The sequence below is a fragment of the Mandrillus leucophaeus genome, unplaced genomic scaffold (genome assembly GCF_000951045.1).
Source record: "Mandrillus leucophaeus isolate KB7577 unplaced genomic scaffold, Mleu.le_1.0 Scaffold121, whole genome shotgun sequence".
Classification (NCBI taxonomy): domain Eukaryota; kingdom Metazoa; phylum Chordata; class Mammalia; order Primates; family Cercopithecidae; genus Mandrillus; species Mandrillus leucophaeus.
Genome location: NW_012100432.1, coordinates 4,742,099 through 4,763,124, shown reverse-complemented (window position 1 = coordinate 4,763,124; position 21,026 = coordinate 4,742,099). Strand labels below are relative to the sequence as shown.

Below are 21,026 nucleotides of genomic sequence, written 5' to 3'. Positions count from 1 at the left end.
GATTCATCTTCATCATTGACATGGTTTAGAAGGTACTTTTGTGTATCATTTTTGGTGGGGAAGAAGGAACAGTCATGTCTAAGTCACTAAACCAACGATATGTAGTTTGTAGAAGGTTTGTAAAAGCATGATGTTTATTTGTCACTTGCATGAGTTACTAAGAACATAAACTGCAAACTTGCCTGCACCTCAAGAACAAATACTTTATTTAGTTGTCTTTATTAAATACTCAATACTTAAGTGTCTGAGCTAAAGGAACCTTATAGATCACTTACTGTAATCTTTTTGTCAACAAAGAAATTGAAGTTTGGAGAGATTATCTAACTCATCCAAAGTCACAGACTTAGGGTTCCAAGATAATATGAAAGCAAAAAGGGGGAGGTCTAGATATCCCTTTCTCTAAAGGGCTGTGTCCCAGCTTGTATGACAGGGCAGACCCCATGTAAGACAAAGGTCCTCACCAGAGGTCTGGGCTGTTGGAATCTCTTGTGTTATATCTCAATCGGCCCGTTGGAAAATGAACGTGTATCCACACACATCCAGGATGCACAGCACTGTGCCTCTGCATTTACTAGGCACTTGGAGAAGTCTGTTGCATGAGTTTGAAAACGTTAGTCAAAATGCTGAAGGTGAAACTGAGATGGAGAGGAGGTGGCATAAGTCAGAATGCCGAAGATAGAGTTGAGATGCGAGAGGAGATGGCACAAGAAATGTTACATCTCTGACGCAGAGAGTAGGGTTGGATGTCCACGTAGGCTTTTGCTCCTTCCAGGGAGTCAGGTGAGGAGAAGTTTGCCTCTACCTCGCCTGTAGTTGTAGTACCAGCAGCTGTTGTGGTGCTCACACTGCCTCAGATGGGACAGTGATCCTGCAACACTACTAAACCGGATGATCAGCAAGCAAAAAAAATCTTTTACCATAGAAGAAAGTTTGTGTTGAAAATATGGAATGGAGGTATCAAAAAGAAATGTAGCCGTTTTCCAACAAAAGTCCATTTTCAAAACGATTTAGGGAATGCTTTTCTTTACATGATACATTGAACTAACACATTCTTTGTTAGTGGGCATGTTCTTTGGAGAAGGGCTGAGGGAGAGCTAAAGGGACTATTTATTATGGGACATTTACTTAAAATATTTGAATAACCACAAATAAAATTCTGTTATAGGCACCACAGGAGAGAGGAAATGGAAGGAAGCCAGCTTTATAGTCTATGGCTTAAATACTTGAAGCCCACTTTTAGAAAGTTGTTCTAGTGTTAAATAAGTTTAAGATTTTTCTTTATTTTCAAAATGTTTCCAGCAATTGGAGTCAATGCTGCTTTTCACCTTTTTTTTGAGGAAAAATTTAAGCCTGAGAGTTGCCTTCTCAAGACTGTCTCTTTCTTGACCCATGGTGCAGTAGAGTCGCACAGTCCAATATTTGGCATGGTGCTGCGGTGGCCGTTCGCAAGTGTTTTGGTCAGAAGATCTCTTACGTTTCGTAAGAGTATTAATGACCCCAAGGAGCTTTTGTTCATCTTAGTTATATGTATAGATACTTCCCATATCAGAAATTAAAACTAAGAAATGTTTAAAACATGAAAATATACAAACTCTCAGACCAGTGACGTCAGATGTCATTGCTTTGGAAAGCTCCATTGTAAACTCTTGAAGAAAAGAAAGTGAAAAGGCAAGTAATGTTTTAAAATTATTATGGAAATAGTTTTGTTTCGTAGATCCTCCTGAAAGGGTCGTGTGGACACCCAAGAGTCTCTGGATCAACACTTTGAGGCCCACTGGGCTGAGATAACTGTTGCTGCCAGATTGATTTATAAAATAGGTCTTTTGTTTCCAAAAATCAGAACCACTTTTAGCTCTTTTTGTTTATTGAATATATGTTCCTGAGTTGCAGAAAAGTTATGGTGTTTTCACCTGTTGGTGCTCAGGTGAAAGTCTGTTTTCAGGGCATAAGAGACATTTTAATATCCAAAATGAAAGTTTAAGGTGAAGGAGAACATTTCAGAATCTGCTGTTAATTAAGGTAAAGATACTTGTTAGTCGTGTTGGAGCCAGTTGTTTCTAACCAAGCTGTATCTGGTGAGAGTTTGTGTAACACCATGTGTGGATATTGTACAATTGAAGTTCAGTGGCCTTCCCTAAAGGCATCCTCTTTTAAAAGGGATTTCTGCAAAACCAAAATTCTCTCTGAAATATGCAGAAAAACTGGCAGCTATGTTGGTGAGGCTCCTTAGTGCTGCTGTTGCTGTTAGACAGCATAATTAACTTTAGGATGCTAACATATGCGAAGGATTTATGTCTCTAGAACCATTTCCCAGGGCAGACTTACCAGCTTCTTTCACTTGTAAATCTTTCCACTTGCCTTCCAGTATATCTGAAGAAGGGTGGCAGACACATCTACGGCTGGAAAAGTAGTGTTTTGGAATGTATATATTATTTTTACTGGGAGTTATCTTGTGGATTATCTATCTACATGTCCTGTTACAAGAGCTAAGTGAATGGTACCTAATTTCATCCTCATTTCATCCTGACCTCAGCCCTGTGAAAGTAGGTGTGGCCTCATTCTCATTTCAGGTAATTTACCTAAGCTCAGTAGCAGGTCTGGATAAAGTCCAAAGGCTGTCTTAACTCCAAAGTCTATACTCTTCCTTTATACTATTCTGTTTCCCTATTACCTGTGAAGGTGACGGAAGGAAAGATTAGGAAGAAAGGGGATGACTTGAGTTGTGAAATTTTGATAGGATTAAATTTGAGGGAAATTTTTAGTTTTCTAATACAGAGCAGAGTGATTCTCTTGAGTCAAGGATGTATGTGGGAAAGAGTAACCTAGAATGGGACTAGGACCCCCTTCAGGTCACCTAGTAGCTCCTTGTTGTAGATGGGCCAAAGGATTTGAGAAATGGAAGAAAAGTGTTTACATGAAAGAGGAAAGTACTATTTAAGAGACAAAAGAACTGCAGAAAAAAATACTGTTTGGGAAGCAGAGGGAAATTAATAATGTCCTGCAATGTATGATCTTGGTAAAGTGACAATTGGGTTTTTAATTATTCATATTATAATGATGGTTGGCTTCAGTCAAGTCATGAGGTCATATAGGTTCCTGGGTATATAAAAAATATAATGGAACAGAGTATATGGGTTAAGTGAACAGAAAACAAATTGTATTAATCATCAAAGCCAGAGACCAGTAGTGTTTACTGGACGGTGCTGTTGGGATAAAACAACTCCGATGCTTTCACACTTTAACACTGCTTTCCTTAGAAGTAAATAGATATGTTGCCCAACTTAAACATGGATTGTATTCCACAAACATATTTGCAATTTGGTTATTTACAACTTGGAATATGTTATCTTAGACAAGTCCAGACAAAGATTTAGCCTCAGTATGGCTTTAACAAGGTACTTTTGCAAAGAAGAAAAAAAACTTGTATGCAGTTTATAAAACATTTTCACACATGTGGCCCACCTAGTTTCCTGCAGTTGGATTTTACTACCATTCCTATTTTGTCTTCAGAATGTTTTAGTCGGCAGGTGTTACAGAATAGCAGCTGAGTTGTATACTTTGGTAGGTTCCAAGGTGGGATATATGCATTTTGGGACATCAGTAATATAAAAATTCAGTCATTATTGGATGTGGTAAAATCTGTCCTAGCCAACCCAGTCCACATGTGTGTGTCTATACAGTGTACATGTATATGACCTTCTCGATGTAGGAAGGAAAACAGGTCATGTGAGAAGGCTAATTACAATATCATAATGTGACCTATCATAAAGAATCCTGATAAAGAGTGCATTCAGTGGAGAGACTTGCCCAGAGTTGTTAAATTCTTGAAGCTGCTAATTCTTAAACTAATAGATTGCCAAAGCAAGGAAGGGTTAGGGGGAACATAAAAGCAGCATACAAAGAACTCAAGGGCTCGATGTAAGCTGATTTGATGAAGGCATTTTGTAGGTTGTAAGGAACTGTGTTAATTGTAAAGTACCTTTTGTTTGAGATGGATGGGTTTATTGTCTTAATTCCACAACCCGTGGGTATTTTAATTGAAAAGTGAAATGCCAGGTGGAATTCGGAAAGTGAGCAAAATGGACACATGGTTGATAGTTTATGAAAAGCTGGACACATAATCAAGGAAAGGATGCAATTTATTAGAGACTCTTCTTGCTCTTTATTGCCTGAATCACAAGATGGCTTTGTCATCTCCTTGCTTGTTGTGGTAGCTGAGATCCAGAGAAGTATGTGAGAAATGAGCAGTAAGATCTCACGTTGCACAAGAGGAAAAGGAAAAGAGTAGTACACAGGAAAAATGCCTCTTTAAAAAATAACTGTTTTACCTGTGCTCCCTGAAAGTGGTATCAGTACACATACCAAAGCAATGCAGGAAAGGTGTCTTGTTTTCTGTTCTCATTTGTGGTTGTGTACATTTGAACTCTCTGAAGTTTTTCCTTTCCAGACACTAAGGATGCCCCAGATAAAGATCTGCTTCACTTTTTATAGAATGGACTCTTCTGAAATGTTAGCTGCTTAAATGCAAATAAATATTTTCCTGATGATGTCTATTATTGTAGTTTCATAGCACATTTTCATTTATATGCTACTGAAATGGCAACAATAAACCTGTAAAATATTTCAAGAAGATACCCTTTTCATAAGAAAATACAGTCGTGAAGAAGACACAAAAAGCTTGTTTGCTAAATTTATGAGGGAAACTGTTTACTATCTTGAATCTCTGGTCATTTTTGTTTTGTTTTGTTTTGGAGATTGGTAGTGCTGGTGGTGGTGATTGATTGGTTTTAATTTGAGACTTAGACACCAAAAGCTGTAGGCCATGGGCTCTGATCTAACATTTACTGCTGTATTGTGAAGGTGTTTACCTGCTTGTTTAAGATTCGTTGGGGAAACTTGAATAATCTCGGAGACTAAGCTGTCAGCTTCGTATTGAAGAAGTGACTTGCCACAACATGTTGAAAGTTTTGCCCATTAAATGAGTGCTATTTACAGTGTGTTGTATGACACTTAGAAGACTTCATTAAGCAATGTGAATTTGTGGGAAGTCACTATTTCTCACCGATCAGCAGTGTTAAGTATCATAATATGGGTTCATTCCTTACAGAGAATGTTCTAAAGGCAGTGGAAAGCAAGGAAAACAGTCTTGCCTGTTCCCCCGCCCCCTTCTCTTTTCTTAAAGACAACCAAGTAGTTCCCTTCTTGCCAGAGTAAGGCATGGTGAGGCTAACAAAGGTGGCAGTGCTGTTCTCAGGGAGGAGTCTAGCTAAACGGTAACTTGGACCTGAGTTTTTCAGTCCCTAGTACCCTCATCACCCTTTTCATCTCACATTGCCACCCCTGACACACGCACGCCAGGCTGAACTCTTCAAAGGCATAATTGTAGAGTGTTTAAGGATACCTGAAGATAAGAGGAGTCCATAAAGAGTCCAGATGGAGCTGAACCTTGGATGAATTTCTTACTCTTTCTGCTCCTCAGTCTTCCTAATTTGTAAAATGGAGATGACAGTTCCTCCTTGAGGGCATGTTGTGCTGACTCTGACTTCTTGATGTGCCTGTCCTCTGATAGCTTTGAAAAGGTTCTGCCTCTCTCCCATGTTAAGTACATTTGTAATGTTTAACCTGGAGAGCCTGGCACAGCATCCTAGGAGTGGAGTGTGGGAGTGTGCATAGCTCTCAGTGGAAATTGGACTTTCTCATTCTTCCACTTGCCATGCAGCGAAGAGAGTATTAGCCTAGAAGTGGGGAAGGGGACAGATTGCAAGAGCCGCCAGAACATCTCTGACAACGTAGCATCTTTATATGAGAGGGCTCAGCCTGGTGGCCTTTGTATTTTTCTGTTCATTCGCCTTCTAAAAGGCGAATTTCCCTACCTCATCCCCTGCTCCCCAACTCTAGGAGTACTGTGGCATTTGTTGGGAGAACTAGTTTGAAAAAGCAGTTACACTAGTTAAGATGATAAATGCTTACCTGTTGTTGAGGGATTTGGGTGGGGAAGGGGAGCAAGTGATGGTTTAAGAGTTAGGTTGTCACTTAAGGACACATACAGGACGTTCGGAACACAGCAGTACTTTTCAAACAACACAGGTGGTTTAGCAGATGCCCCATTTTTCTTGATAATAACTAGATCCTGAATAGTCTTGCGTCCTTTTCATTTGTGAAATTTTGGTTTGTTGACCAACAGAGGGAGAAACACTTCACCATACTAGTCAAACATTTCATTAGGAACGAGTGAGACTTTCACCCAGTTGTGCTTATATGTTGCATTTTAAGAGGACTTACGGCTGAAATTTACCTTTTGTACATACAGACTTCATCCTGTAGATACCAGATTGTGTTGCGTGCACTGAAGAATTCTGAGTGTGCATTTGCTGAACTGTTGAATGATATCAGTGGCAGAACCATTCAGAGGGCACCTTACCTGTTGTCTACAGTGTGCCAATAAATATTCCTGGCAGATGGGCTGTGTTTTAGGGAATAAGCCGTTTTGGATAAGCATTATGTCTGGGTAGTGGAGACCTGCTTCTTTTAGGCATGCTATATTCATGCTATTAAGAGTAATTTGTGAGATGCAAGTAAATTTCCTTTTCTCTCTCGTTCATCACCTGCTCTCTTTTCTCCTATACTGTTAGTGCCCGCTACTCACCAAACCAGGCACTGCTTTTGATCTCCATGGTTCATTTAATCTCTTTTCTGCTTTCTCATTTCCAAATTCTGCTCACGACCCCTACACTACCTCTGCCATGTTGCGTGCCTCCCTGGGAAGGGAGAGACCAACTGAGAGAACTTCCTCAGATTGTCATCTTTTCTAGTAAAAATGTCACTTTATCTTTACCTAGCATCCCTCTCATGTCTCAGTAGAAAGTGTCCCCATTCCTTTCCCTAGGCCTTTTGTTTGTATTCTTTCTCTCCCTTTGACCGATGATTTAACCCTTCTGTCTTGCATGCCCTCCATCGTTCTCCCTTTTTGATTGTACAACATCATCCATGACACTGTTTCCTACAGAAATCCTCCTCAGTTTGCTTGGGTAATGAGCAGAGCAATCCCTTACTTCAGCATCACAGTTCTGAGGTGAGGAAGAGCTCCCGTGCTCTTCCTCTGACAACCTTCAGGCTCTTAATTCTTGCCGCCCTGATCCCACATAGCCTGCTCTCCTAAAAGTCACCAGCGACCTCTGTCTCCAAAGCTTAGGCCCTCTTCTCAGTTTGCATCTTACTTTGTCTTTCTCTGCGGTGTTCATTTATTCATCCAGTAGATAATTTTATTGAGTACCTAACACTGCCTAATGCCATGATGACAAAGATGATTAAATGTGGTCTTTGCTATGGAGTAGTATACAGTTGATTGACAGGTACAGTGTAACGTGGTAAGTGACAACTTTTATAGGTTGTCCTGGAGTAAGGCAGGCTCCTCCGTCTCAGATTGGGTGGGCCTGGTGATTAGGCTGAGATTTCTCTGGGGCCAAGCACCTGGCTTACCTTTGCTTCTCGTGTTTAGGATAGTCTTAAATTGGTGTTCAGGTGTCCTCTCTTGTTCTTGGATCGGATTTCTCTGGCGTAAAGTACCCATATTGGCTTAATTGAAACTCTTCATCAGGGTGTAGTTTCTCATAGTTTGAATGGTTTATTCACATTATTAACTCTGGCTACATTATTTCATTTTAACACCTGAATATTGGTTAATGTATGGTAGTTTATTTTAGCACCAATTTAAACTGTGTAGTAATCCCTGTAGACAGCTGATCTGTGTCCCCAGTGAGTGCATGTGCAATGTCTTGTAGTGGTCATTATTTTTTTAAGTATTAACACAATCATACTTCCTCTTTAAAAGGAGTAAAATGTGTTAGAATGACTACTGCTGCTGTTAGAATCTGTGAAAAAGGGAAAGTCACCTTTCACCTAGGGGGTCCTGTGTGTTTCTTGGCTTAGAGTAAGTACATGCCCCTTCTCCAGGGCACTTTCACATGTGTTTGAATCCCTTGTCACTTGTGATCCAGGCTCAGGTAATACAAGGTTTCGTGGTATGCCATCCCATGACCAAAACTTGTGTTGCTAGAGACCAGTGGTAAGCTTGCTCTGAGCTTGCTCCTTTTTTCACAGTGTTTTCTTGCAGAGTCATGACCAGTTCTGAAACACTCAGAATATAACCAGTTCCTTCAATGCTCAGATTAACTGTGATACTGTCATGGCATGAGCATCTGTCCCCACCTCTCCTGTGGCCCCTGTCAGCTATATCATAGCCATTGCCCAAGAGGTGCTCCAGTCACCACACTTATGGCTTAGGGAGCCAGCATGTCATGTACCTAGTGGCTCTCATTTTGTTTCCTGGTAAAGAATAGCAAAATTGGCCAGGTGCAGTGGTTCACACCTGTATTACCCCAGCACTTTGGGAGGCGGAGTCGGGTGGATCAGGAGTTTGAGACCAGCCTGGCCAACAGTTTGGTGAAACCCCGTCTTTACTAAAAATACAAAAATTAGCCAGGCATAGTGGCAGGCACGTGTAATCCAACCAAGCTACTCAGGAGGCTGAGTCAGGAGAAGCACTCGAACCTGGAAGGTGGAGGTTTTAGTGAGCCAAGATCGTGCCACTGCACTCTAGCCTGGGCAACAGAGTGAGACTCCACCTCAAAACAAACAAAGAATAACAGCGTTAGGTAAGAATGCAGCAGCTTTGTTTTGGGTTTTGTTTTTATGTTTTTGTTTTCTAATCCTCCACCACTGACTCTCCCATTGATGAGTCAGACTTGGTCTTCCAGTTATTTTTCTCCAGTCCATTTCTCCATCCTGGGGAATTGGAGAGGGAGCTATTGGATCTAAAGGAGACTGTTACATTGTGGCAGCCAGTTGTTTTACTTTGTTAATGAACCATTTCTATATTTGTTTTCCATCTTAAACTTGGAAAGTTTATTATATTGTAAGTATCTATCTAGATGGGAATGTCTTGGAGAATTAATATTATGTAGAAATAAAGCATAGGCATTCCTCTCTCCCTGTCTCATTTAGGGCTGTGAATGGTCATGCATTGTGAAAGTGTTTGGCATCTCTTAGAATTTGTGAACAATAGTGCTAAGAGCCAGTGTCAGTTGGAGATTGGCACAGACATAATGGTTTATGGCACAATGAATGTGTCACTTGTGTAAGATTTTTTTTACAGTGACTTTCAGTCTTCACTCCCTTGGGAGCTAGTATGAGCTATAGTTACCTTTATTGCTCTATATATGTTGTCTGTGCCAATCACAGAGCTGCAGGGGAGCAGAACAAGTTGGAATAATTAGATTGAGGAGTGAATGTCACACTTCTAATTTCATTCTCTTTTCAAGGGATTACTCATGTCCATTTAATAAAATGAGATTAACCCTCTGCAGCAGGAGTATTTGAAAGCTGTCAGTCAGTATAATCTTGACGGCTTGAAAGAAGTAGTGTTCTCAGCACTCTCAGAAACACTGTCATGTTTTATTGGCTCAAAGACTATTTTACTGCACAGGGATGTGTATGTTAGTGTTATCACTTGTGAATGTATCATTTCCTTTGAAAAAGGAAAAGTTTAGTGTCCATACTAAATAATCCATACAAAATCATGCAGAAATAACACGAACCATATAATTTAGTTTTGAGTTGTCAGATATCAGTAATAAAATACCCAAGGAATTGTGAGACCAGATAAAAATGTTAAAAAAAATTATAAAGCAAATAGTGATATATATTTTTTGAACATTTTAGAAAACCTCGGATCAATTCTCAGCTGGTGGCACAGCAAGTGGCACAGCAGTATGCCACCCCACCACCCCCTAAAAAGGAGAAGAAGGAGAAAGTTGAAAAGCAGGACAAAGAGAAACCTGAGAAAGACAAGGAAATTAGTCCTAGTGTTACCAAGAAAAATACCAACAAGAAAACCAAGTAAGTTTCTGGTTAACAAAGTACAGGATATTACTTTACAAGTGAATTCAAGATATCTTCTAAATGCCTGTTTATTTTGTATCTCCCTCATTTAGACCAAAGTCTGACATTCTGAAAGATCCTCCTAGTGAAGCAAACAGCATACAGTCTGCAAATGCTACAACAAAGACCAGCGAAACAAATCACACCTCAAGGTACTCGAAAGCTAGAATGACATACTAAATTACCGCTCTGATTTACTTAATCGTAATCATGAACCTGGGGTGGTTTTGTGCCTTGGATTTGTAGGCTAGTAATTTTACAGTGGTCTCAAACTTTGCTGTCTGTGCTTGTTGGATTGATTATTGCTAAAGCTGAGCAGCACACTTTGTAGTCGGCTTTGGCATGTGCGGTAGGCAGTTCAGATTCATTGCCATAGTGTCGTGAAGTCTTGTGTATATTGATGACATTCTGCCAGAAGCTGTTTTTGATCCATAACTTATTTAATTGGCTCTTCCCCTGTGGTGTTGCTTCTAGGCCCCGGCTGAAAAACGTGGACAGGAGCACTGCACAGCAGTTGGCAGTAACTGTGGGCAACGTCACCGTCATTATCACAGACTTTAAGGAAAAGACTCGCTCCTCATCGACATCCTCATCCACAGTGACCTCCAGTGCAGGGTCAGAACAGCAGAACCAGAGCAGCTCGGGGTCCGAGAGCACAGACAAGGGCTCCTCCCGTTCCTCCACGCCAAAGGGCGACATGTCAGCAGTCAATGATGAATCTTTCTGAAATTGCACATGGAATTGTGAAAACTATGAATCAGGGTATGAAATTCAAATCCTCCACCTGCCCATGCTGCTTGCATCCCTGGAGAATCTTCTGTGGACATCGACCTCTTAGTGATGCTGCCAGGATAATTTCTGCTTGCCATGGGCATCTGGCCACCAAGGAATTTCGCACCCTGACGATTACTCTTGACACTTTTATGTATTCCATTGTTTTATATGATTTTCCTAACAATCATTTATAATTGGATGTGCTCCTGAATCTACTTTTTATAAAAAAAAAAAAAAAAAATCTGCTGTGCACAATTTTCCATGTACATTACAACTGGTTTTTTGTTTTTGTTTTGTTGCGGGGGGAGGGTTGGGAGGGGGAGGGAACTTTTATTTATTGTGTTCACAAACTCCATCCTTTCAGCATATCCTTTTAAGTTTAGTTCTTTCTTCCAGTTATACTATGTACTATCAGTTTTGATATAACTATATATATATAAATATAAAATTATATATAAAGGGTTATTTGAAACCAATCCATGGCAACGCTGGTGCTTGATACACTGTGAAGTGAATACAACATTGAACAGTTACAGATCTGGGACAGTCCCTTCTATGAAAGTGCTGAAATTTAACTAAAATCAGTCTTACATGAAGTATGTTCCAATCCATGTGGGAACTTGACTCTCTCATCTGTCTAAAGAATACTGGACGATATAAAAATATATATTTTTTAAACAATGTGATCTCAGATTTAAAGACTGCTCCAGATAGCCTGCATTTGCAATGGAATAACTGACAAATCACAAGTGGTTTAGTTGGGGAGGGCTTTGATCATTCAGAAGTAACTAAACTAGCTCCAGAATGCCAAGTATTCGTGTAAATTATGGTTACATGTTATCATTTGCTGTTCTTACATAAGCACTCATGAAAATATGGTATTCTGTAACTCGAATTCCATCCTCCATTTTCCAGACCTCTACTCGTGTCTGAGGTAAATCTAGAAATTGTTTTAGTTTTAGGATTGAAGCGGTCTATAAACTGTATTTTTGGTCCATACAGGAAGCTGTCCCTTGTTTCTACTTTCTACATGACATTGCAGTGGTGGTTTCTGTAATTAAAATTTGTTTGCCTCATGTCCCTTCGTCTCATAAACCTTCACTCTACCGATTCAGTTGTGAGCATTCTTTGTTTTTCCTTCTCAGAACCTACTATGATTTGTTTTACTGAACAAAGGTTATCAACCACACATCTAGTCCTGACATGGAGCTTTTCAGTGTTTGGAGACGTTTCTCAATCTCCTGCTGTGGTAGGAACTCCAGTGGTGAACGGCTTGCGCGCCTGCAGCCAGAGTTGCAGGGAAAGCTCGTACTTACTGCGAGCAGCATGTAATCTTTTTTCTTCCTGGACGTAAAGATAGCTTGAATAAACTGTTCTATTTCATTCTCTTCACTCTTTTTACTGTCTTGCAAAAAAAAAAATAATAATAATAATAGTAATGAAAGACCACTAATACAATTCCACCTCTCCTTATTAAAATAATTTTTTAAATTTTGGTTTTGCTGTTGTTTGGATGTGGGGTCTCTCTTCTATTTGACTTTTACATTTAGATACAGAGTTTGTAGTACTTCAGAGACATTTCAAGCATGAGAATTTGAGGTTACCTCTCTTTATTTGATGTTTAGGGACTCAGGAGGGCAGCCTAATTTGTAATGAAGCACCACATTTTGGTGTTAAAAACCTGGTTTGCTTAATAATAGAAGTAATTTCTGTGGAGGCAACAAATAAAAAAATTAACAGCTTGAATTGAGTAGCCAACAGGAAAGGTTCCTTTCACATTTACATTAAAACTATTCTGTAGTCACTAATGTACCATAATTTAAATTCTTTTCTCAAAGGTATAGATTATAAAGCAGTGCCATTTGTTGCTGTGGTCCTATTCTCAAATGCATGGACAATGTTCCCCCGTTTTTAAAATAATGCTTGTGTCTGGGATGCAAGCTACTCTTATCTTTTTAAATACATTTTTAAGGTATTTATTAATGAACCAAAGGAAATCAGATGCTTTCTGTAGGCATCAGAATATATAATACATAGTGATTTGACTATGAATTTTCAATCCACATTTTAATATTAGTGGGATATTGCAAAGACATTCCTTCTAAAGTTTTAATATTCCTTTTATTAAGGGTCTCAGGGAGGGTAAATTAGTCAGCCATATTTATTTTCCAGAGGTTTAAGGAATTGCTGTTTTTAACTTTTTTAAAAAAAAAAAACTTAAATGCCACCAAACTCCTGTAGGTTGCACTGCTTTTTGAACCAATAAGTGTTGGTATGCACTTTGTTCAGACACACTGTGTACTTTTTCAAAAACTAGTTTCATGTAAAGTGATTGGACCCCATAGATTAGTGGAAAAAGCTGATTAACCAGCTACTCATAGGCTGCTAATTCATTCATGCCAATGTTTTGGTTTTTCAGTTTTGCCTCCGTGATAAATTAAAGAATGGGGAGGGGTGAAGGAAGGGGAGGATTGCTTTAGAACAAGTGGCATGAAATTACCATCTTCATAGAAACCACAGCTAACAGTGGGAGTTATCTAAGCAATCAGATGTTATAGGGCCAGCCCTTTAGTTGCTGTGGTGTATTCTGTTGGGTAGTGAGATAGTAGGTACTTTATAGACTTTTAATTTTGGAAATTGATGACATCCCTCAGGCATGTATTCTGGAAATGGAATTCCTGTAACTTCCTGTGTCTGCAGTTTGCTCTACAATTAGTAGGCAGCGCGTAAAAACACTAGATTATAAAGATATATATTAAAAGAGGACCAGAAATACTTGGTATTCAGTGGCACAGAAAGCAGGTTAAACAAAAAGCACAGTGTTATGCTTGCAAGTTTCCATTTGTTTTAATACCACGCAATCTTTTACACTGGTGCGTGTGCACGCACACAGAGCTTACCTGACTTTGCTCTGCTTGAGTCATGCAGTTAAAAAAAAAAAAGACATCTTGACACCCACACAATATTCTAATCAAAACCTTTCAGTTTCAATCTGGATATTTAAAAACATTGGCAGAAGCTTCTGTGAGTTTAGTTCCACTAAGATGTTTCACCTGCCTTATCAAGACCATTCTCAGTCTACTTTTTTAAGCTACCGTATCTTAAATTATTGAAAATTTATTAATTGCTGAATATATAATAACCTTTGCTTGTATGTAACCGAAAATGGTTTAAGAGCCAACATTTAGAGTATGACAATGGAGCTGAACAGTTTTTAATGCGCAAGCAGTTCTGTTCTTGTGTATGACTTGTAACCTTAATTTACTGTGTAAAGATGGTTACATTATTTCCTTAGCTTTGTTTGTTGGAGACAAATAGAGAATGCTTGTTAAGTATGTCAAAACAATCTTATCTTGTGAATTTTTGTTAATGTATTATACGAGCTATATTTTTCATTTGCCCAGAAAGACAGCTTGTATAACGCTTTTGGAAGTTTCTGCTCTGTAATGTCTTTAGAGCTGACAGTCTGTTAGGTTTGTTTTTTTTCTTCATGCTAAAGTGTCAGTTGGTGGTTTTGTGAACTGGTCAAAAATTCACAGGTCTTAAATGTTTTGGGGGAAATTTATATTGGACACTGCTCTTTGTCTAGCAAATAAAAGATGTTAATATATTCCTGTTACTGGCATGTGCACGACTATGTTATTAGAAGCCACTTTATCATTTTCCTGCTTTAAATAGAAATGTCTATTTATGAATTCTGCTTGTAGTTTTTTCACAAATAAAATAGTAAAATTTACATTGGAAATCTCTATTTTTGTGTGTATAGATTTTAGCCTTTAGAATAATAATTTTTAACCTGTGGAATATTTCCAATGTGAATAGGGAGCTCACTTTGTATTTTAGAACTTGTTTATCAGAAGCTGAAGTAGCTGGGTGCTTAAGTACATGCCTCAACGATGCAAAAGAAGACATAATTGAGCAAAAGAATCACCAAAATTTGGAAGAAAATGGACTGCCTCCTAAGTGTAACCTTTGAGATAAATTGCAATGATGTAAAGGAAGGAAATGGGATTTAAGGAAAGAAAATGGAGATAATGCTAAAAATTGCCAATTGAGGACTGAAAATCCTCAGAAGACAACCCCTGTCTCTGGCCAACTGGAGTTTAGGTCAACTCTGTCTCAGAGATGTGAATAAAGAGTGTTACTGACCTAAAAGCCACACAAGCTCACTTACTGCCCCATACTAGGGAGACTCCTGCCTGCTGCTGCAGGTGCTGAGGCACACCAGTCTATAACCTTCCAAAGAATTAAGAAACCACTTAAAACACGTCAAGATCCATCCCCGATTATTTTGTCCTGGGTCTGCACGTGAACTAGCGCCGGAAGGAAAAGAGTGTAGATAGTGCAGGATGTTGAGCTGAAAATGGGTCTGTTTTGATAAAACAGCAAGTTCTGTTCTTCGTCCTCGTTTTTTAGTACTGAACATGACCCAGGTTTGGCTCCTCAAAAGTCTAGGAAAGGATCTGGAAGGGTTGAAGGACGGGGATTGGATGGGGTCTCTGATGTTTCCCATAGGCCATTTTGGATACAGACGTGCAATCTGCTAACCCCATGCCCCTCTGCTTGCTTTTGTGCCTGAGGAGTTCTCTGTGAGGGCCCCCACTGCTGGTGGCACTGGTACCACCCTTTGGAGGAGGATGGGAATTGTCTCCCTTACTAGGTGTGGGCCAAAGCAAGCACTTGGCCTTTACAGGGGAGGCACAAGGAAGAGTCATTTCTTACCAGTTGTGTGGACGGAAAGGGACGCAAAAAGGTTTTCCCTAGTCCTCAGCCAAACTCTAGTGTTAACACCAAGTGTCCAGACCCCGTATTGAGAAATCCCATGGCTAGAGTGTGACAGGATCATGGAAGCAGCTCTTGCTCAATTATTCTTGATCAAGGGTGGAGTGGCGACTTCAGCCAGCAAGGGCCCAGGCTTGTGCTCTCTGATTTCATAGCCATGCAATGTGGAAATGGAAACCAGCCAGACTCCACCTTGGGCAGTGAAGAGAACGTAAGGGACGTCCACGCCCCTGACCTCCCAGCGGTTCTGGAAGGCCACTCCTAACCTTCAAACCATAGCAAGGAAGGTTAGAGCAATCTTTGTGTTAGGATCAAAACTCCTGAGAAAGGTGTTTGCTAACCACTGAAGGAAGCCCACGGCCTGTCTTTAGGGCTTCTGTCAGGAAAGTACAATGGACGTAGACAACTAGATACTGCAGGAGGGCTCTGATTTTCCGAGACAGGATCCTAGGATGTGTCTAGAAGCCTGGGGAGTGAAGGTAGATATGCAGGTGTGATGTTCTGCCTGATAGTGCCTCTCTCCAGGCATTAACTACAAGGCTGGATGGGGGCTCACTACAAGACATCCAGTCCCTAAGCATGATCCTGTCACACTCCAGCCATGGGAAGCACTGGTGCAACCCATTTGCCAGTCCTTCCCTGGACGAAACCCACCCCAAAGAACTGGGAAACCCTTCAAGGCAGTTTTTAATGAACGCTTCAATTGTGGAACTGCATGAATCCAAGAAGGCCAGCTGAAAGGCTTGGAGGAGTCAGGAAGGAAGAAAACTAAATATCCAGCACCCAACTCTTCAAAGAGTTCAACTTCCTGTTGAAAACAGGGACAGACCAGGGGATTCTTAGGGAGGCCAGTATTGAGCACTGTAACTTTAAATGCAGCCCTGAACCCCAGACCTGAAGCCCTGCCAGTGTCTTACCCTACAGGCCAGACCAGGAGCTACTTGCCCAAGTTGTCCCACTGGTTCTGTCAACCCGGGACTCTCAAATAGCAGAGTAGAACATCACACGGATATGATTCCTGGAAACCACAGAACTAAGCGAGACTCCTACCTCTGACTGCCTGGGTGTCCTTGGGCAAGTCAGCCAACTGGGCAATTTCCCTCAGTTCTCAAATAGGGATTAGAGGTGTATGCGCTCCTGCTGTGTTCTCTGCTGCAAGGAATCATGGCGCAGTGCCCCCAGAGGTGGGTTGTGTGTTACCATGTTTTTAATAACGGGGAGCAAAAACTTTTTCTGAACTTTCATTCTGATGCTTCACTGATGACATCGGAAACGAAGACAATTTGTTTTGTGATTTATTGTGTTTTCAAGTTTTAATTCATGAGTTTTCCTGTACTAAAACAAAGAGCAAAGTTGGTTAAAGCCTGCATGTAAACAAAGTCCAGTGGGATTTTTGACACCTGCTTGATGTTTCTATGTCTACAAACAGTGTTGTAATGGATACGACCTTTCATCATTAAACATTCGATTTTTTAAAAATGACGTTTACTGTCCTGTTGTTATTGAAAAGGTAAAAGTTGAAAGTTGATGGGAGAAGTAGAGACATGCATGGTACCTGCTGTGATCACACAGTAGAAGCTTACTAAGCATTAATTCCTGGGTTGTGCATAAATAAATGTGTACGTACATACATGTATATCTTCTTGAGAATGGGATTTTTTCTCATTGGTGCATAAATGCCACAGGCTTTTTGCACAGACAAGTTTGAGCTACAAACCCCTAGATCTGCCACAAATACACTCATGGAGTGAATTCTAGATGAGAATCATTTTTTCCAGCCTGAGTCATTCAACCATCACAGCAGCCTCAGAATGAGGAGCGCTCGGTGTCTGGGAGCCAGGCAGGTTTACAAATTGTATTCATTGCCTCTTCACATTAAAAGGAATTTGTACCTGTTTGGAGAAGTCTCCAATAAAGTTATCTTATTGGTTGGAATTAGAGCAATCTAGAAAATGTGTGAATTCAAGGCATTCCCAAGAGGCAAAAACCTCTAATAAATTATACTGTGAAGTTTCAAGCAACTCCTGCTTGTAGAAATCATCCTGACAATGCACACGAAGGCAGCAAACAAATAGGGGAATAAGAGGGAGAATTACAAGTGGCTTCCATCCATCTTAGAACAATCAGCGTCCTCCGGCGCTGTTAATGCTGTTAATTGTGTCGTGTCGTGGTGTCGCGTGTGGCCTGTGCTGGCCGGCAAGATGGGGACCACTTTGGTGGGCTGCTGAGCAGAGGCAGGAATGCCAACACCCCGGCTGGGCTCACCCCTCTTCTACAGAGGTTGATAAATCCCAAGTGGGAGCTTAGGCCCAGTTGAGACTGAGTGAACTGGAAATGGAGACACATGTGAGGAGAAGTGGTGGGAACAACAGTTGACTCTACAACCTTTGTTTATATTCCCAGCCCTCTGACAGTTATTCATTAGTGGTTTGTTTTTTGCTTTTTTGTTTTTCTTTTTTTTTTTTGAGATGGAGTTTTGCTCTTGCTGCCCAGGCTGGAGTGCAATGGTGCAATCTTGGCTCAGTGCAACCTCCACCTCCGGGATACAAGGGATTCTCCTGCCTCAGCCCTCCAAGTGGCTGGGATTAAAGGTATGTGCCACCACGCCCAGCTAATTTTTTGGATTTAGTAGAGACAGGGTTTCACCATGTTGGGCAGGCTGGTCTCAAACTCCTGACCTCAAGTGATCCTCCCGCCTCAGCCTCCCAAAGTGCTGGGATTACAGGCGTGAGCCACCGTGCCTGGTCAGTTATTCATTAGTTCTATGCAACATGGATTGGTATCATCATTGCAAAACTTACTGAAATAGAAAGAATGGCACATTTTATTGGTACTGTTTTAATAAGGCATTGTAAACACGTTTAATCTTCACAGTGACTCTATTGAATATAGCAAGGGTTGGCAACTACAGCCCATGGGCCTAATCCATCCCAATGCCTGTCTTTGCACAGCCCTCAAGCTAAGAATTACTTTTACATTTTTTTAATGGTTGAAAAAAATATTTAAAGAATAATAATTTAGGCTGGATGCAGTGGTTCACACCTGTAATGTCAACACTTTGGGAGGCTGAGACAGGTGGATCTCTTGAGGTCAGGAGTTCAAGACCAGCCTGGCCAACATGGTGAAACCCCATCCCTACTAAAAATACAAAAAATTAGCTGGGCATGGTGGCGTGCACCTGTAATCCCAACTACTCAGGAGGCTGAGGCAGGCGAATCAGTTGAACCCAGGAGGCAGACGTTGCAGTGAGCCAAGATCATGCCATTGCACTCCAGCCTGGCAGCAGAGCGAGACTCCATCTCAAAAAATAAAATAAATAATCTTAATGATTATTAAATGATTTTTGAAGAATAATTGTGATGTGAAAATTATATGAAATTCAAATTTTAGTGTCTGTAAATAAAGTTTTATTGGAACACAGCACAATTATTCATTTATGTATTGTCTATGACTGGCAGTTTTCCCCACCACGACAGCAGAGTGGAGTCATTGCAACAGAGACTGTGCGGCCCAGAGCCTAAAATATTTACACTCTGGCCCTTTCTAGAAAAAGTGTGCAAACCTCTGCAATACCATCTTAGTCACGTTCTGTGAAGTAAGCACTGATACAGCCCTCCATGTCTGGAGACTCAGTAAGAACTCAACAAATAGTTGTGGAAGGCAGGAATCCTAACTCCCTGCTTTACAAATGAGGATGCTTGGGCACAGGAAGGTTACCCAGCTAGTGAGTGGGGGAGTCAAGGTTTGAATCAAGGCTGTCTAATGTAGAGCCCTGGCTTTTAGTTTTCAAGAGACTGAATGCACAGCTTGCCCCAAAGCGTGTTCCTTGAAACATCAAGTAGGCCAGATGCCTAGCTTTGGTCAAATGTGTTTGGCAATGACTGTTTGACATAGACGCCTTCTTGAAGTTTCACAGTGATCATTAGCGTATCAAAGGCTCTGAGAAGTGCTGCAGGAAAGAGACCCATTTAACTTTCTTTACTATGGTGTTTTAAAAACTTAAAAAAATTTGACCTACCTTCCACCAGCTTATATAGCTTGGGTGAAAGCTCAAGTGAACAGAGCGAGGGACTTGCAGGTAAGACATACTAGGTACAATTTGCATCTGTGACCTTGAGCGCATCATTAAACCTCTCTGAACCTTCATTTCTTTCTCTGTAGAACGGTAAGACAGTTGTAAGGATTTAGTGAGCTGATGAGGTCCTGGCTCCTGGTAGATGCCCAGAAAATGACAGTTCCCTCCTCCACTTGGGTACTAACTCCGATGTCCTGCAACCTGCTGTTTCCCACCGTAGGGGCCACATTGGGAACCACTGTAGCTTTGCAAAGTGACGGCTCATTTCACGTTCAGTTCAGGTGCCTAGTGGTTACAGATAGGACCATTCAGAGCCATCAAATGCAATCCCAACTGCAGAAGAGGGAAGGTTCTGGCATCGTAATTGCAGACCAGAAAATGCTCCCGGAGCATCTGCATGCCAACAGCATGGCCCAGCCCGGCACCGTGGCAGGGAGCTGCACTCCCGCCTTGTGGGTTTCTCGTCCATCATTTTCTGGGAGAGATCTAACAGTGTACTCTGGCTGTCAGTAGCGCTCTTGAATCCGCTCTCATCTTAGTCACACTCCTGCTTAAGTGAGTCGTTCTTGACTCCCTGGACACCAGAAGCCTTTCTTCCTGACAGCAGGTGAGAGGCTGGCAGCCTCTTGACGTGACCATTCACTTCAGTGCTTTCGAAAATCCCCGGCTGCCCCGCGACCCAGACATCTGAAGATTTTGCTTAATAGACTCTGCTGCCAGAAGGTGTGTTGGGACTTGGCGAGCCCAGCCTTGGACTTACTCTGCCTGAGCCAGGGTAATTCCCTCATCAGTGCCTACGCTTGCCTTCCTGGAAAAGGCTGGTCCTCCCCAGGGGGAGAGAGGGAAGGTGGCACACCACCTGGCACACAGCAGGAGCTCAGCAGATGATCTCACTACCCAAATTATGGAGTTTGGTGAAATGCAAATTCAACATGTATTCTAAGAACAAAAGGGAAGAACTCAGAAATTTCCTGTTCTTAGTATACTCTTCTGCCCTGATGGCACTTTGGCTGGAAAGTTTGAAAAAGCCTGATACCTTCCTACCTCCCACCCCACAGAGTGCCTAGTTTGGGGAGGGTTGGAAAGAGGGGGAGGTATGAGTTCCCAGGCCCTCCCATGAGCAAGTGTTTTTGTTTGTTTGTTCCAGATTCCATGTGCATTTGCTAGTCTGGCAGTTGGCAGATCGAGCCAGCGGCTGTCTCTCACACATACTCCTGAAGGCCTCTCAAAAGCATGAAAATCAATCATCCCAGCACCCCAAAAAGCCAATGGAAGACCAGCATTGACTGTGTTGTCGTTTTTGTTGTGTTTTGTTTTTGAGACAGAGTTTCGCTCTTGTTGCCTAGGTTGGAGTGCAATGGTACGATCTTGGCTTACTGCAACCTCTACCTCCGGCTTCAAATGATTCTCCTGCCTCAGCCTCCCGAGTAGCTGGGATTACAGCTGTGAGCTGTCA

General features: G+C 41.2%; 1 protein-coding gene across 1 annotated transcript in view; it reads left to right on the top strand.

Annotated features, from left to right (window-relative positions):
* The window catches only part of RYBP (RING1 and YY1 binding protein), an 81,902-nt gene extending 67,444 nt beyond the window's left edge, over positions 1 to 14,458 (top strand). Inside the window, exons 4-6 of the mRNA XM_011971308.1 lie at positions 9,721 to 9,897; positions 9,993 to 10,091; positions 10,414 to 14,458. Of these exons, the coding sequence (XP_011826698.1) occupies positions 9,721 to 9,897; positions 9,993 to 10,091; positions 10,414 to 10,666 (529 nt within the window). The 3' untranslated portion in view covers positions 10,667 to 14,458. The remainder of the gene's footprint in view (positions 1 to 9,720; positions 9,898 to 9,992; positions 10,092 to 10,413) is intronic.
* The last annotated feature ends 6,568 nt before the right edge of the window (positions 14,459 to 21,026 follow it).